General features: G+C 42.4%; 1 protein-coding gene across 17 annotated transcripts in view; it reads left to right on the top strand.

Moving 5' to 3' along the window:
- The window catches only part of BLTP1 (bridge-like lipid transfer protein family member 1), a 250134-nt gene that overhangs the window by 97712 nt on the left and 136400 nt on the right, over positions 1–16022 (top strand). For all 17 annotated transcript variants that reach the window (XM_083174415.1, XM_083174421.1, XM_083174431.1 and 14 more), the window contains exons 26-29: positions 3291–3541; positions 3947–4202; positions 11124–11964; positions 14553–14623. In XM_083174415.1, the coding sequence (XP_083030541.1) occupies positions 3291–3541; positions 3947–4202; positions 11124–11964; positions 14553–14623 (1419 nt within the window). The remainder of the gene's footprint in view (positions 1–3290; positions 3542–3946; positions 4203–11123; positions 11965–14552; positions 14624–16022) is intronic.

The following is a 16022-nucleotide window of genomic DNA, read 5'->3' as shown; positions in this document are numbered from 1 at the left end:
AAGGTTCAAAGCTTTTAGACTCCTTCGGAGCGTTTAGATTTAGCAAATCTTCAGTTTGTTACTTGAAAATTGGTGTTTCTTATGGCTATTTGCTCAGCTCAGTGTGTTTCCAAGTTGGGTGCTTCATATTGCAAGCTGCCTTTTCTCATTTTTCCATGACGATACAGCATTTCTCTCTCATTCTCTCTGAATGTTTCCTACATTTTGGCTGAAAGTTGTTTCAGCTCTCCACTTAAACCAGGAAATAGTTATTCTAGTTTTCATTTCTTTGACAACTTCCCAAGACCAATATGATGATATGGGTCTGCTAGACTTAATCTAAGCTCTGCATATTTTCTTGGACAAAATGTTCTACTTGTTCTTGTCGACATATTTCAGTTTAGTTGTGGTGACCTTCTGGGGAACACAATGTATTAGCTAAACAGGTCTATTGTGAAACTACCTGGTCCTCTGTCTACACATTTGCTTGTTTTTAACTTTTTCATGTACTTGCCTCTTTTGAAGCCCAGTCTGGTTTGGCAGTCTGGAGTGTTCTCTCCCCTGAAGGCATTGTTGAACATCCCATGGTTGAAGATCACCCTGCCTTGCTATCAAATAAAATTCTATTGCTACAGGATTTCCTTGATTTATCCTGTGAATTATTAATAAAATATTTGGTGAGGTCTTGTCGACTGTTGCATGCTGCGCAATATCAGGACTTATTTTTTAAACTACAACCTAGAGCTTACTACTCGCCCCATTGCCAACATATAGCCGGAATTCCATTTCCTGGCACCTGTCCTCATTGTGGAACATGACGTTCCACATGACGTTTTTGGCTACAAGTTTGTAATTATGTTCTAGAACACTTAGTTAACTATTAACTATATACCATTTAATGCAGAATGGGTGGCATTTGGGATTATCCCTGACTCTCTCAAAGAGTGGCGAGGGGTTGTAGAAAGATATTTCTTGGGATTTATGTGGCTGCATTTAAAACTATTTTGCATGGCTGAATCTCTCCCCTAACCTTATCTTTAACGCTTTTCAAAACCAAACTTCATCATATTTTTCAAATGGATTAGTTTGAAACAACGTTCGATAGGGAAAAACGCACCTCCATATTTTTTGAGACATGGGAAAGTTTGTCCACCCTTCCTCTAAAATATCAAAAAAGGATTGAAGCCACGATCAAAAACACTGAATGGTATGAAACAAGGTGGCTGTTGGGTAACCCCCCTATTGTCTTCAACTCCTAGGCTTGAGTTTGGCCCATAGGCTCCGGGCACCCAACTCTATTTAGTTAAATGATTTATCAAAAATAAACATACTAAGCATTTTTATTTTGTAATACACAATGTACTTTATTTCAATGTGATACTGTAATTACATATCCAAAGTTGGAAAGTACAACCAGCATATTTCTCGATGTATTCACTAATCAGTGTTATTACTGCTTGTTACTTTTCATTTATATACTTTATTGTACCGCATAAAAAATGTAACTGTTTACTTGGAATGCAGTCTTCAATAAAAGTTTTATACAAAAAAAAAAAAATTAAATACTATTTTCGGTCACTTACAGTTGGCCCATATTCTCAAAAAAAAAAAAAATGGGCACAGATGATCTGTGTTAGGACTGGCCCATTTTTTTTTTTAACTCAAAACTTATGCTAATAACCTTAATTTTACTTTTGAATTGTAGAGTTTATTGTTATTGATTCACAATTATCAGTCCACCACAAACCAATACATTGTGTTTTTATGTATTATTCCTGATGTGTGTTGGTCATGAAGGAACGGATATCTAGATGGCTCTCATCACAGACCATGTCTAGGTAAACAATCAATAGGTCAACACAAGCAACTGGTCACCACATTTGAGTTGAATTTTTAAATTTAAAAAAAAAATGTTGGACATATATTATATTATTTACCATCCACATGGACTTTGATAAGCAATGGTGAAGTGTGCTGGGTGCAACTTGGCCCCTGGCATTGATGCATGGTGACTGAAGCAAGCCACACTAATTGGGGGTCCACAAGCTCAGGTGTTGACATTGACATAACAATTTTAAATACTCATGTTGACCTTTTGCCACTGCTGACCTAGTGCATGTTGACATTTTTGTCTGTCATCCTCCTGCTTGTCAACCCTTTGGTGTTGTCCTACTGACTGTCTCACATTGAGCCAATGAAACCAGGGCTGCCAGGGATCCCTGGCATATTGTATAAGCAGCTAATGAATTTTTGAATCCATATAAAAATGAACTTTCGGTACTTGTTTCTTATCACGGCCACAATCGCGGGCATCGTGTGCCTTAACTTTATGCGACGCGACGCGATGCCCACGATTTCCCCATAGGCTTCAATGTTAAAATATTTAACATTGAAGCCTATGCGATGGACCCGATTTGTCCATAGGCTTCAATGTTAAATTATTTTAGCATTGAAACTGAGTCCATTTAACATAGTAAAAAATGGGAAAAGGCCGAATAAGGGCCATTTCTCATTGGCTATGGCCCCGTCATGTGTGTAAAAAATAATGGCCCCCCATTGTGGCCGCCACCCCCACGATTAATGCAAACCCGAAGCGTGGCGAGCGCAGCGGTACGCGTCCTCCGACCTTTTCATTACCCTACTATCCACGTCGGCGTGGAGTTGAGAATAGAGTAGTGTGGCGAGCGCAGCGAGCCACCGAGCCCAAAGCGTGGCGAGCGCACGCTGATACCTGTGAAGCCCGCGAGGGGACGCAGGGATCTGTGAAGGTATCAGCTGCGCTCGCCACACTAATCTATTCTCAATTCCACGCCGACGTGGATAGTGGGGGAATGAAAAGGTCGGAGGACGCGCACCGCCGCCCCTCGCGGGTTCGCGTCAATCGTGGGGGTGGCGGCCACAATGGGGGGCCATTATTTTTTACACGCATGACGGGGCCATACCCAATGAGAAATGGCCCATATTGTCCCTTTTACCATTTTTTACTATGTTAAATGGACTCAGTTTCAATGTTAAAAAAAATTTAACATTGAAGCCTATGGACACGATGTACCCGATTTCTCCATAGGCTTCAATGTTAAATTATTTTAACATTGAAGCCTATGGAGAAATCGGGTACATCGCGTCGGTCGCGTCGTGTGCGTTTTGGTTTGCACCCGACGCGACCGACACGATTTTATTCCGACACGACCACCACGATAGAAATCTGCTAGGAAACTACCAAACTTTCTTCTCTGAGGGTAAGCATCAAATGGACCGTGATATATTGGATTGTAATTTTTCACTAACAAATACATTTGTGTGTATGATAGATTGTGGTTCCTGTGGCCTGATGACACTCCTAAAAACCGAAGAAGCAGGAATAAGTGTGGCTGCCTGGGAGGCTGCAGATTCTTTGGTGGCACTGCCACAGGACTTGACTTTTTCCGGCTGGAGGAGCTGACCCCATCTAGCAGCTCAGCATTTTCCAATACCAGTGTAGAGTCTGATATGTTCTATGGCCAATCTTTATTGCAACCTACTGAGTGGATTATAACTAAAGAGACACCAAAAGCAGTAGAAGGTAATATTAAATAGCTTTTATACTGTATACAGCAGAAACCACCTTATTATACTTTCATTTTATTTTTCTGGTTTTATCTGTTTAAATGCAGTTTAATATTCAATATTTGTTTTCCAACACATCCCTCGGTCAATTACAGTATTAAACCTCTTCACAGCGTTTGCCTTTCTGCCTCTTCTTAAATGGGTCCATTATTTATAGGAGTAAAATAAATTTGTCAGCTAACATGATGGTCAGACGTGTACCTTTTTTAAAATCAATCCCTGAGTTTTATAAAGAAATAGTAGTTCCCTGTTTTCATGGCAGCACTGCTATGTTTCATTCATTTTAGTTTTACCTTTTCTTTTTTTTTTAAAAACCTGAATCTTCCCAACGGACATGTTAATAAGATAATCTGTTGTTCAGTTAAGGCAAATGTCACTAGAAGAAAAGAATGGGACTCTAGATCTGTAGTGATAGAAATTGAAAGAAAAGCACAGCACCTGAGTCTTCAAGTTCCACTACGTTCTCACAGTTCCTCATCTTCTGAGGAGAACAGCAGTTGCAGTGCTGCGCTCCCCCTGCTGGCAGGTGAGAAAGACAGTCCGTCTTCTGTCGCCGAGGACGGCCTAATACAAGTCGATTATCCACCAAGAGCAAAGTCGCAGGAATCCCATGGAAGGTAACTGCTTCATTATCACCCCTATGATCTGATTGTCTGCAGTTACGTCAATACTTTGTTTTTTTCTTTCATTGGTAATTATTCAGGTACACTGTTAGATTATGTTGCTTTATTTTACTCCCAAATAATAATCATAATTGAAAAAAATCACTGATCAAGGCATTGATAGAAATGAGACTTATACAGTGAGGTATATGCTGTTTACTCGCACCTGTCCAATTTTATGCCAACTATATGTTAGAAATAGTAAAGATAATATAATGTATTAGGGAAAGGCTCTTTAGTAGGGGGAAATTTACTAAGATGGGAGATCTATTTCGCATGGGATGTTGCTATGGAAACCAATTAGATACTTTCTAGAAGATAATAGATTGTATCTAATTGGTTGCCCATAGCAACATCCCATGTGAAATATAACTCCCATTTTAGTACATTTGCCCCAGTAGTGGTAATTCAAGAAATTATTCCTGTACTGCTAAATTTTTGCTTCATTCAACATTATTTCTCCTTCATACTTCATGGCAGCCATTACATTGGGTTCATCCCTCTCTCCTCTCCAATTAGACAGGTAGTTTTTTCCCCAGGATCCAGCCCCTCCTCTTCCTTCTCTATATAACCTGGCACCTCCCTGTTAACCATAGTCTTTTTCCTGTCTCCTTCTGTCTGTGACAGGTAGTTAGTTAGTTTTATTTCTTTATTTTTCAAATATATGCCCGGTAGGCTGGTTATGCTGCCGGGGGGCCTGGGTGGTCAGGCTGGCGGTGCCTTAAGCCTATGTGTCCAGGGCCGGTGGCAAGGACTTTGGAGCCTGCGGCTGGTTTTCAGCCTTACGGCGATTCTTCCCCCCCCCCTCCCTATGGCGTCTCGGCTAGGTGAGTAGTGCTGTGGACTAGATGTTTGTTACCTGTGGTCCTCGGCGCCATTCTGACAAACGTGCTCCCCGGCAGCTCCGGTGCTCTGCTCGCGGCGAGTACGCTGGCGTCACTTCCGGCGGATGCACGCGGCGTGCGGGTCACGGTCGCGTGCGTTCCAAATAGCCGGAAGTACGCGCCTGTCTGTAGGACTTCCGGCAGGGGGGAGGAGACGCCGTGACTGCTCGTGCAGCAGCCATTTAAAGCGCCTGGTCGGTGTTACAGGCGCTGGGTTGCTTACCTGTCAGGCTTGCAGGGGAAGTTGAACATGGAGGGTGCCTCTCCAAAAACGGTTACACCGCTGCCCAGGTAAGTCCTTTTTTTTTAGGACAGTTATATTATTTTGCTAGTCAGATAGTTAGTATACTTTCTTTTTCTTTATAGTGTGCCTCCAGTGCCCAAGAAAAAAGTGGCTAAAACTAAGAATACTAAAGTCTGTCCAGGCTGTGATAGAACCTTTGTTGGAGAGACAGTACTTTGTTTAGACTGTTTAACAAAGAAGGATGTTGGAATGAATATATCAGCACAGTTATCAGAAATGAGAGATTGGATGAAAAAGAATTTTGTTTCTAAAGATGAATATACTGGGAATAAGAGATCCAGGTCACAGACTAGTCTTGATAAAGATGATGATGAGTCTGTGCATGATTATATGGATAAGGATATGTCTGGCGGATCGTCAGCAGAGTCAGGCGAAGTGCTGGAGGATGAACGCCTGTTTAACGTAGAGTTAGTGGAGACAGTTCTGAAGAACCTTTATAGAACGCTCAATTATAAGCAACCCGTGAAGTCTGAATTCGATGCTTTATTTGAAGACAGATCAAAAAAGGGAAGGTCTTTCCCGGTGCATAAAGTTGTGAAAGACATTCTAACTAAGGAATGGCTTAGTGTGGATAAAAGAGTAGGCTCAATAAAGAGAATACAGAAAATGTTTCCTATTGAAGACGAAGAATTTATTAAATGGTGTAACATTCCTAAAGTTGATGCGGCTGTGTCGGAAGTGACTACTCGTACTACTATTCCGCTTGAGGATGGGGCATCACTTAAGGACGCGATGGATAAAAGGATGGAAAGTGCATTGAAGAGATTGCATATTTCCTCCTCAGTCTCGCCGAAGTCGGGAGTAGCCATGGCCTCACTTTCCCGGGCACTCAGGATCTGGTGTTCGGCCTTACAAGAAGATCTACAAGAAAAAGTCTCCCGTGATCAAATCAGCAAGAGTCTAACCCAAATACAGCTTGCGGTGGACTATATGTGTGAAGCCTCTTTAGATAGTTTAGATTTTGCGGCAAAATCTCTATCCTCAGGGGTTGTGGCTCGTAGGGCCTTATGGCTTAAATCATGGGCGGCAGATTCCCATTCAAAAAACAAACTGGCGACGTTGCCTTATGAAGGTGCCTTTCTTTTCGGCAGTCGCTTGGATCAGATGATTCAAAGGATGTCAGGCGGTAAATCGGTAAGATTACCACAAGACAGAAGAGGGCGGTTTTCCTCATTTTCTACAAGACAAGCCTATAGACAAGCCAGGTCATACAGACCGGGTAGGTCGGTCCGAGACAGATACACTCAAGGGACATCCAGGGCCTTTTTTCGCCAATACATTAAGAAAAAAGGTGAAAATTCTGGAGCCGTGCAGAAACAGTGACGGTGGTCCCGTGGTGGAGCAAGTCCCGGTAGCAGGAAGGCTATTGGTGTTTGCTCACATCTGGGAACAGACCGTTCGAGACAGATGGGTTCTGGAGGTGGTCGAGACTGGCTATCATCTAGAATTCATGTCAAAACCAAGAGTAGCAAAGTTTTGTGTTTCAGAGCTCCCAGTTTCCAAGTTAGAAAGGGAAGCTCTAACTTTAAGTTTAAAAGGGCTCATCACCTCGGGAGCAGTGGTGAGAGTCCCAGACGGAGAGAAAGGGTCCGGTTTTTATTCCCGTCTGTTCATTGTCAGCAAAAGTTCTGGAGGTTACAGAACTATATTAGATTTAAGAAGGTTAAATTTGCGCATAAAAAAGAGAAAATTTCATATGGAGACCACAAGGTCTATTCTGATGGGTATAAGAAAGAACGACTATATGGTCTCCATCGACTTAAGAGACGCCTATTTCCATATTCCCATTTTCCCAGACGACAGAAAATATCTAAGGTTCTGCGTCGGTCACGATCATTACCTATTCACTTGTCTGCCCTTCGGCCTCACCTCATCACCTCGAGTCTTTACCAAGGTGTTGGTGGTATTGATAGAAGAGCTGAGAAAAAAGAAGATCATGATATGGGCATATCTCGACGATCTTTTGATTGTGGCACAATCAGAGGAAGAAGTGATGGCAGCAAGAGATTACACCATTCAGTTTCTTCAAGAACACGGGTGGCTAGTAAACTGGCAGAAAAGCTGTTTAAAACCAACGCAAAATCTTCAGTTTTTAGGAGTACTAGTAGACACCGTTCGGTTTCAGATGTCTCTTTCCGAAAAGAGGTGCGAGAAAATCCAACAATTGACTTCTATGATATACAAAGAAGATCGCATACCGCTAAGGTCAGCAATTAGCCTTTTGGGTATGATGGCCTCTACGGTGGACATAGTCCCATGGGCGAGATGGAGGATGAGGCCTCTGCAGTGGTTCCTTCTAGATTATACAAGAAGGCAAGTACCTCTGGAAAGAAGAATAAGGATTTCAGATTCAGTAAAAAATTCTCTGGTATGGTGGGAAGCCAATCAACTAAAGCCAAGGAAGTCTTCACTAGCAAGTCCCCAATACAAGGTGATTACCACAGATGCCAGTGCCGTGGGTTGGGGTGCTCACGGTCTGGGCAAAACATGTCAAGGTCTGTGGTCTCCCCGCGAATCAGAGTTTTCCTCCAATCACAAAGAATTAAGAGCCGTATGGAAGGCAATGAGGTTCTTCAACGAAGATGTCAAGGGTGCACACCTGCGTATTTTCTCGGACAACGCTACAACCGTCTCTTACGTCAACAGACAAGGAGGTACACAGAGTCATGTGCTGTTGGGAGAAGTGCAAAGCATCATGTGTTGGGCCGAGGAAAATCTGCAGTCAGTGTCAGCGTTGCATGTATCAGGGGAAAGCAATCAGCTTGCGGATTATCTAAGCCGCACAAGTATAGTCCCAGGCGAGTGGGAACTGAAGGAGTCAGTTTTCCAAAAGATAGTGGAGCAGTTTGGCCAGCCAGAGGTGGATCTCATGGCTTCAGCAGTCAACAAGAAGCTTCCACAATTTTACTCTCGGTACCCGACTTGGGAGTCAAGTGGAGTGGACGCCCTGTCTCAGAGATGGGAATTTCACCTGGGGTACGTTTTTCCTCCAATTTCTCTCATTCACAGGACATTGTGGAAGATCAGAACGGAGGGGGTCCAAGTCATAGCCGTGTTACCCTACTGGCCGAGGAGGGCTTGGTTCCCCATGTTGGAAAGCATGGCGATTGCAGATCCAGTATTCCTTCCGGTGACACAGGATTTGCTCAGGCAGGGCCCAGTCAATTGTCAAGAGCCTCACAAATTGAATTTAGCGGCCTGGAAATTGAGAGGCAACAGTTGAGAAGCAAAAATTTATCGCCAGAAGTAATCGAGGTACTTCTCCAAGCAAGGAAGAAGGTATCATCAGACGTTTACTACAGAGTATGGCGAGTATTCGCGAGCTGGTCGGAAGGCAAATTCGATTTCCCTAAAGCAAGTATACCCCAAGTTTTACAGTTTCTCTGTGATGGTCTTAATAAAGGGCTTTCGGTTGCTACACTCAAGGTTCAGATCTCTGCGTTGAGTGTGCTACTGGACAAGAAACTGGCAGAGCATAGTTTGATAAGAAGATTTTGTCAAGCTATTAAGAAGATTCGGCCTAGAGTTAGGTCAATAGTCCCCCAGTGGGATCTTAATTTAGTTCTAAATGGACTTATGGAGGCTCCGTTTAAGCCATTGGACAGAGCTAATTTGAAATTCCTGACGTGGAAAATTTTATTTTTAGTAGCGATAACGTCAGCAAAGAGAGTGGGGGAAATTCATGCACTGTGTATCAAAGAACAGTATTTGAAAATTTTTCCGGATCGGGTGGTACTGAGGACCAGACCATCCTTCCTACCCAAGGTGGTTTCCTCATTTAATTTGAGTCAAGAGATTATTTTGCCTTGTTTTTTCCAAAATCCTCTGACAAAAAAAGAGGAAAGATTACATACGTTAGATGTCTTGAGGGCTATCAAGATATATCTGCACAGAACGGCTGGGTTCAGGAAGTCAGAAGCATTATTCGTGATTCCCCAGGGGGCGAAGAAAGGATTAGCTCAGGGCTGGGCAACACCGGCCCTCCAGATGTTAGTGAACTATACATCCCAGGATGCTTTGCATTAGTTTTGCAATGTGGCCATGCTGAAACTGATGCAAGGCATGCTGGGATGTGTAGTTCATCAGCATCTGGAGGGCCGGTGTTGCCCAGCCCTGGATTAGCTCCATCGAAGCAATCAATTTCAAGGTGGCTGAGAGAAGTAATTGCATTTACCTACAAGAAAGTGGGTCGTGTGGTACCGGAAGGCATTAAGGCTCACTCAACAAGGGCAATGGCGGTTTCATGGGCGAGAGGCCAAAGTTTCAGCCAAGGAGATTTGTCAAGCAGCCACGTGGTCTTCTTTACATACCTTCTCCAGGCATTATGCGTTGGATGTCTTAAGTCCTAATTTCGGGAGTGAGATTCTTAAACAAGTCTTGGCTTGAGGTATAGTATAAGCCCACCCTACTGCTTTGGTACATCCCAATGTAATGGCTGCCATGAAGTATGAAGGAGAAAGCAAGGATTATACTCACGGTAATACCTTTTCTTCGGAATACTTCATGGCAGCCCAACAATTTTCTGCCCTCCCTATTTGTGTTTTTTCCCTAGGATCGGGACGGAGACAGTCAAAGACTATGGTTAACAGGGAGGTGCCAGGTTATATAGAGAAGGAAGAGGAGGGGCTGGATCCTGGGGAAAAAACTACCTGTCTAATTGGAGAGGAGAGAGGGATGAACCCAATGTAATGGCTGCCATGAAGTATTCCGAAGAAAAGGTATTATCGTGAGTATAATCCTTGCTTTTGCTGTAGTCATTTCTCATCTGTATTCTCAGTCTTCCTTCTGCACAGTAAAATGCATGGGCCATCAGTCACACCACTGAAACTATAGACCAGGCATTCCCAACCACGGTCCTCAAGGCACACCAACAGTGCAGGTTTTTGTGATATCCAGGCTTCAGCACAGATGGTTTAATCAGAATCACTCAGGTACTAATTAAGTCACCTGTGCTCAAGCCTGGCTATCACTAAAACCTGCACTGTTGGTGTGCCTTGAGGACCGTGGTTGGGAATGCCTGCTGTAGACTATAAGGTTCTGTGAATTTACTGACACTGTACAGAGTTGCCAAAGTATGAAATTGCAACATAAAAATATAACTGAAGGTTGACATTCAACTGTATCACTGGTTAGCATCTAGCATGTCAAAACCAGTTTGATTGTTTGCTTGTGTCAGCATGCCAAGCTATCAATGGCTGACAGACTTTGTAGGGACTTACAGTTCTAAAACTGTGTTGTGTTTAACCATTTCACTAGTACCAGAATAACCCAGGGTTTATAATGTGATGCGCCCAGACTGGTATAGTCTTTTCTCAATTACCGCTTTTGCAGTGGGAGTCATTGATCATTGTCCTCTTGCTTTAACTATAACAAACCAAGACTAGAACTAGTTTGGCTTAGTTATGTGATGGAGTCATGCCAGAGTTCTGTGTTTCATTTATTTACTAAACCTTTCAAGTCAAGTCTAATGCTGTGTCATCAGGAACACATATCTTTTTAAGCATGCATTGGTGACACATAAATGATAAGCATTCTATGAGTAAGTCTAGGCCATCACTCTTGGAGACTGCCACACACATGTGCATGCCCCCTACTGTACCCAACGTGCACTGTCCCATCTCCACTCTGCCACTCCAGGCATAATAGGCACAGTAAACAAATCCAATAATTGATATGCTTTGGTTTTAGTGTTCCTGTTGAAGCATCCACAAGTAGTCCTGTTTCGCCAAACTCTCAAGACAGATCTGCTATCAACTCTCCGCTCCGGTCCCCTCTGAAGCGTCAGGCATCGGTATGTTCAACAAGACTCGGAAGCACAAAGAGTCTCTCCGCTGCCTTTTATGGGGACAAGCCACCAGCTCCTGTTGGAGTTCAGTTTAGTAGTGATGTCTCGCGCAGTGATGAGAATGTCCTGGATTCTCCAAAGCAAAGGAGAAGTTTTGGCTCCTTCCCATACACTCCATCGGCAGATTCCAACTCTTTCCATCAATACCGTTCAATGGACTCCAGCATGTCAATGGCAGATAGTGAAGCTTATTTTTCTGCAGCTGAAGAGTTTGAACCTATAAGTAGTGATGAAGGCCCTGGTACATATCCTGGGAGAAAAAGACGAAAAAAGCAGACTCAAAAAATTGATTACAGCAGAGGATCCATTTACCACAGCGTAGAAGGTCCTTTGAATGCTAATGCACATGGCGAAACCAGGCTAGATCCGAGGATGCTACCAATCAGAAATCATGCTTCTCAGGCTTCATTTGTCTCTGCACTGGGAGGGGAAGAGGAGCCTATGGAATATGTCTACCCAATGGAAACCGAAAAGCGCTCTGAAAATGAACAAACTACTCAGCAACCTATAATGTCCTGTTACCAGAACTACCTTAGCCAATTCCAGGTTTTTAACTGGTCTGTAAAGCACCCAACAAATAAAAGGACTTCAAAATCATCTTTGCACCGGCCATTAGATTTGGACACACCAACTAGTGAAGAGAGCTCAACTTCTTATGAGCAGCTCTGTGTTCCAACTTTCAAAGTAAGTTTGAACATATTGGGTTCTTGACGTGTAGTTTGGGCTTTTTGTGTGTGTATTTTTTTTGTTTTTTTATAGATTAGTTTCAGAATATGTGATGATACACTGGGTTCAGATTGGCTAGTGAGTCAGTGGTTAGAAATTGATTGTTCATTTATTTTATTTCTTACAAATGCAAGCACAAATGGTACATATCAATTTAGGGCTAACAATGTTGTGAACATCCTGATTTTCATGTTAATCCATGTGTAGATATGGCATGGCCATTATAAGCGGCAAATCTTTTCACTTGAAATGGAGACTGGCCAATACAGAGGTCTTCATATACGGTTACTGCAGTCACACCAAACCTCCCTTCTCGGTGCGCCAAGTTCCATGCTATTCGGCATATGCTGAATGTCCTTTTGCTTGTGTAATCGCAATGCAATATGACTAAACCATTTCATGAGACTGCACCATTTGTTTATGTGTGTTTGAAGCTTTACACAAATTGCTACAATGTGGTAGTTATTCCTTCTTTTTCATGCTAAGTTCTGTTGTGCTTTGTATACAGATTCAGTTGGGGTATTTAACAAAAGCTCAGGGGTCTATTTTTTTTTCCCTGGAAGGAAGAGGAAAAAGAAACCCCTCTCTATACCCAATAGCACTTTAACAGACCATTTTTTAAGCTGGGTACACTAGATGACTTTGAACTATTTTGCTGATTCCAACAGATAGGAAAGACATAATGTTTATCTTCCATGACCTTGTATAGTAAAGCTATACAAGGAGAACACAGGACACAAACATTTGGATGGAAAATAATTTTCAGCATTAATCTCACATTTATTACTACACTGTTTTATCTGGTCAACATGTAGGAGCCGTTCTCACACTCCTGCTCACCTGGGCAGCGGACATGTGTAGTGTCACAGTGCACCTTTGTTTTATGCAGGGCAATCAGTCCCGGTGGAGTATGCAGTGATATTGTTGCCCACCTTCTATACCACACATCAGGGCCCCCAATTCAAAGCATGACAACACAACATTGTGCCCAAATCATAGAAAGAGACACATCAGTGGCCCCAATTCACAGTAAAACGCACAAAAGAACCCCCAATGGAATTGTATTGCATGCCATATAATAGCATCAACAATTCAAAGACTGATGCCCTCAATTCATAATAAGTCACACTTCAGTACCGCCAATTTATAGGAGGACACTCAGTAGGACCTCTGATTCATAGTAAGCCACTCAGTAAGGACCCCCAGGTCATTGTATGTCAAACAGTAGGACCCACAATTTATAATATACTATACAGTAGAATCCTAAATAGCAATCTTCTGTAGGTGTATAAGCGTTATTAGTTGTGCTGCAGTGAAGGGCCACTTAGTCAGCTGCTTACCTCCTGCCAGCTTACTTTAGGTGGTATCTGTGTATTCTTATTTCCAAGTTTGTGATGGGAGAGCACCCAAAGAACTTACAAGCTCTTGTCTGGTTATATTAGCTTTGTGCGCTGACAGCAGCCGACAGAAAGCAATTTGAGGCTGCCCTAAAGACCTAGGCATTTGCCAGCAGTGAAAAGCTCACAGTTGGATGGGAGCGGTGTGTCAGGTCTGGTGAGCAATGCAAATGATGGTGGTTGTAAGCGAGATTAACAAATATCTTCCCTTTTGCCTGCATCCAAGGGGTTGGTTTGTGACAGGACACCCCCTGACCATCGCTGTGCCTGCTTCAAAGATTCTCTCATTTGTGGGACTATGTTTAGGCTTGTCTTGCTTTGAGAAAAAGTGCTTGAGCAAGGTACAGACCTGCATTTTAAAAAGCAACATAACTACTTACTATGGGTCTGCCTAACAGAGCCTCGCCTCAGCTTTGGGCACTCTGCATCCACAATCCCTCTGCACGGTTTGGTGCTGTGTCAGATGTAACCAGATACCCATCCCAGTGGTATCTCATGTGGTTGTTGTCCCAAGGATGTAACTTTTGCATAACCTTCACATCCTCCACATGGAGTATCCCCGAGATATCCCAGAAAATAAGTTTTAAAGAAATAGCTGAAAATGCAGCTCACCAAGACACGTGGGTGGCTTTATTATCCACTTAATCTAAACTATGCTCCCTAGCAGCCACCAGGGTATAGAGCAAGGGTTTCTGTTTTAAAGTTCCCAGGTTTTTCAGCACTGCATCTACTGTATACCGCATGATCTTCTACAGTGTCTCCCATTGCCGGCCTGATAGATTGGTTTCCCACCATTTAGTCTTTTGGCTTGCACACTAATTACTACAGTAATACTAATTAGTATTACTAATTAGTAGCAACTCCTTCTTAAATAAGATTTTCTGTCAGCAGTGTGAATGTTGTTTATTATCTTTGCCCATGGATATCACCTAAAAGCTACGCACTGGATGCAGTTAGCAGAACCATATTACGTTATATCTGCTGTAATGAACAGATCTGCTTTATGACACATTTACCTTGGCTTACAAATGACATGTGTAATGTGAGTAATGATACCTACTCGCTGGCTGTGCAATTCTCTGTCTACATGCTGTGTAAGTGCAAATAAGCACCGTGTTACTGAAACTTATTGAATCTCTTTGCTTGAAGGTTGTGAAACAAGGTCTTTCAGCCAATGCCTTACTGGACAGAGGGATGCAGCTTATGGGCAATTCCTCCAGGTGAGTCCTCAGAGACTGCTTGTGTGTACTTCACCTCTCTTTATGGACCATAAAATACACTATACATACTAATCTTTAAGCAGAACTGAAGAGCCTTCACATACAGTAATCAAAACCTAGACCGGATAATAAGCACCCTATCTAGTCTGCTCCTTTTTTGTTTTACTTGTCTAACCTCAAACCCTGTTTGATCCGTAGTCTTTGTGAGGATAATTTTTTTTATCCCATGCATATTTACATGGCTCTGCTGTATTGGCCTTTACCACCTCTGATGGGAGGCTTTTCTAATTATCCACTACCCCTTCTGTGAAGTACTTTTTCCTCAAATTTCCCCTGAACCGATCTCCCAGATACTTATCTCAACACCCTGACTGTCCCCATGTCCTAACACTTTACTTCTCTTTAAATAATGTATCCCTTCTGTATCCTAAAACCCCTTTAGTCTTTCTGGGTAAGTGTTTTTTTTTTTTTTTTGTGGTAGGCCATGCACCATTTTAGTTGCCTAGCATTGTACAGATGGAGCCATGTCCATCTATGCCACTCTCGGCACACCCCAAATTACGTGCGTGTGGGACGCTCACGCCCCGTTCAAAGCAATGGATGCTCTCTCGGCGTACGTCTCAAGACGGGTCGGTCAGGCTGCATAGGTTGACGTGGCTTCATCTGTATAATTTCTAATGTATTGTTATCCTGCTGGAAATGGGGCCCCCAGAACTGAACACAGTATTCTTGATGAGGTCATAGCAATAAAAGGGTATACTTATCCTTGAAGCTACGTTTTCAACACTTCAGAACTTGACATTGAACGTGCATTTTGTATATATTACCTCAAACAAAAGGGTTGGCACTGAAATCAAGCTATTGATATTTAATATGGAACTTTGTCTGACTTCATTGGTAATTATGCAGTCATTACTCCAAATACTGCAGTATACTGTAAAAGGGTCATGGTGGGACTAGAATAACAATGATAAAGATCCTAATGAGAAAGCATAAGATGAAAACATGTAAATTCATACAGATACTTTATCCATACAATGTTCGAAAATCAAATAAAAAAAAATCTGATTTCTATTCGCTATTGAGTAAATTCAATATAGCTATTGAATTCCTATTACAGGGTGAGCATCCCTTATCCAAATATCTCTTATCCATAGTTTCCATAATGTCATTTTTTGTTGCTAAAAGCACTACTGGGACATCTGTAACTGGCACTACTGAGGATATGTAACTAGCACTAAATATGTGCAAGAAAATTATTGATTGGCATTCAAATTCAGTACCTGAGATAGAACACAAGCTTTGTTTAATTTTTTGAAACCTTGTTTCATGCACAAAAAAGATATATGTTTATGTATTTCATGTGTTTGATGTGTTCATACGACATATAAATGCAAGA

Source organism: Crinia signifera, chromosome 1 (assembly GCF_055691185.1).
Source record: "Crinia signifera chromosome 1, ASM5569118v1, whole genome shotgun sequence".
NCBI classification, from domain to species: Eukaryota; Metazoa; Chordata; class Amphibia; order Anura; family Myobatrachidae; genus Crinia; species Crinia signifera.
The sequence above is the reverse complement of the archived record's forward strand: the minus strand, read 5'-3'. Positions and strand labels throughout refer to the sequence as shown.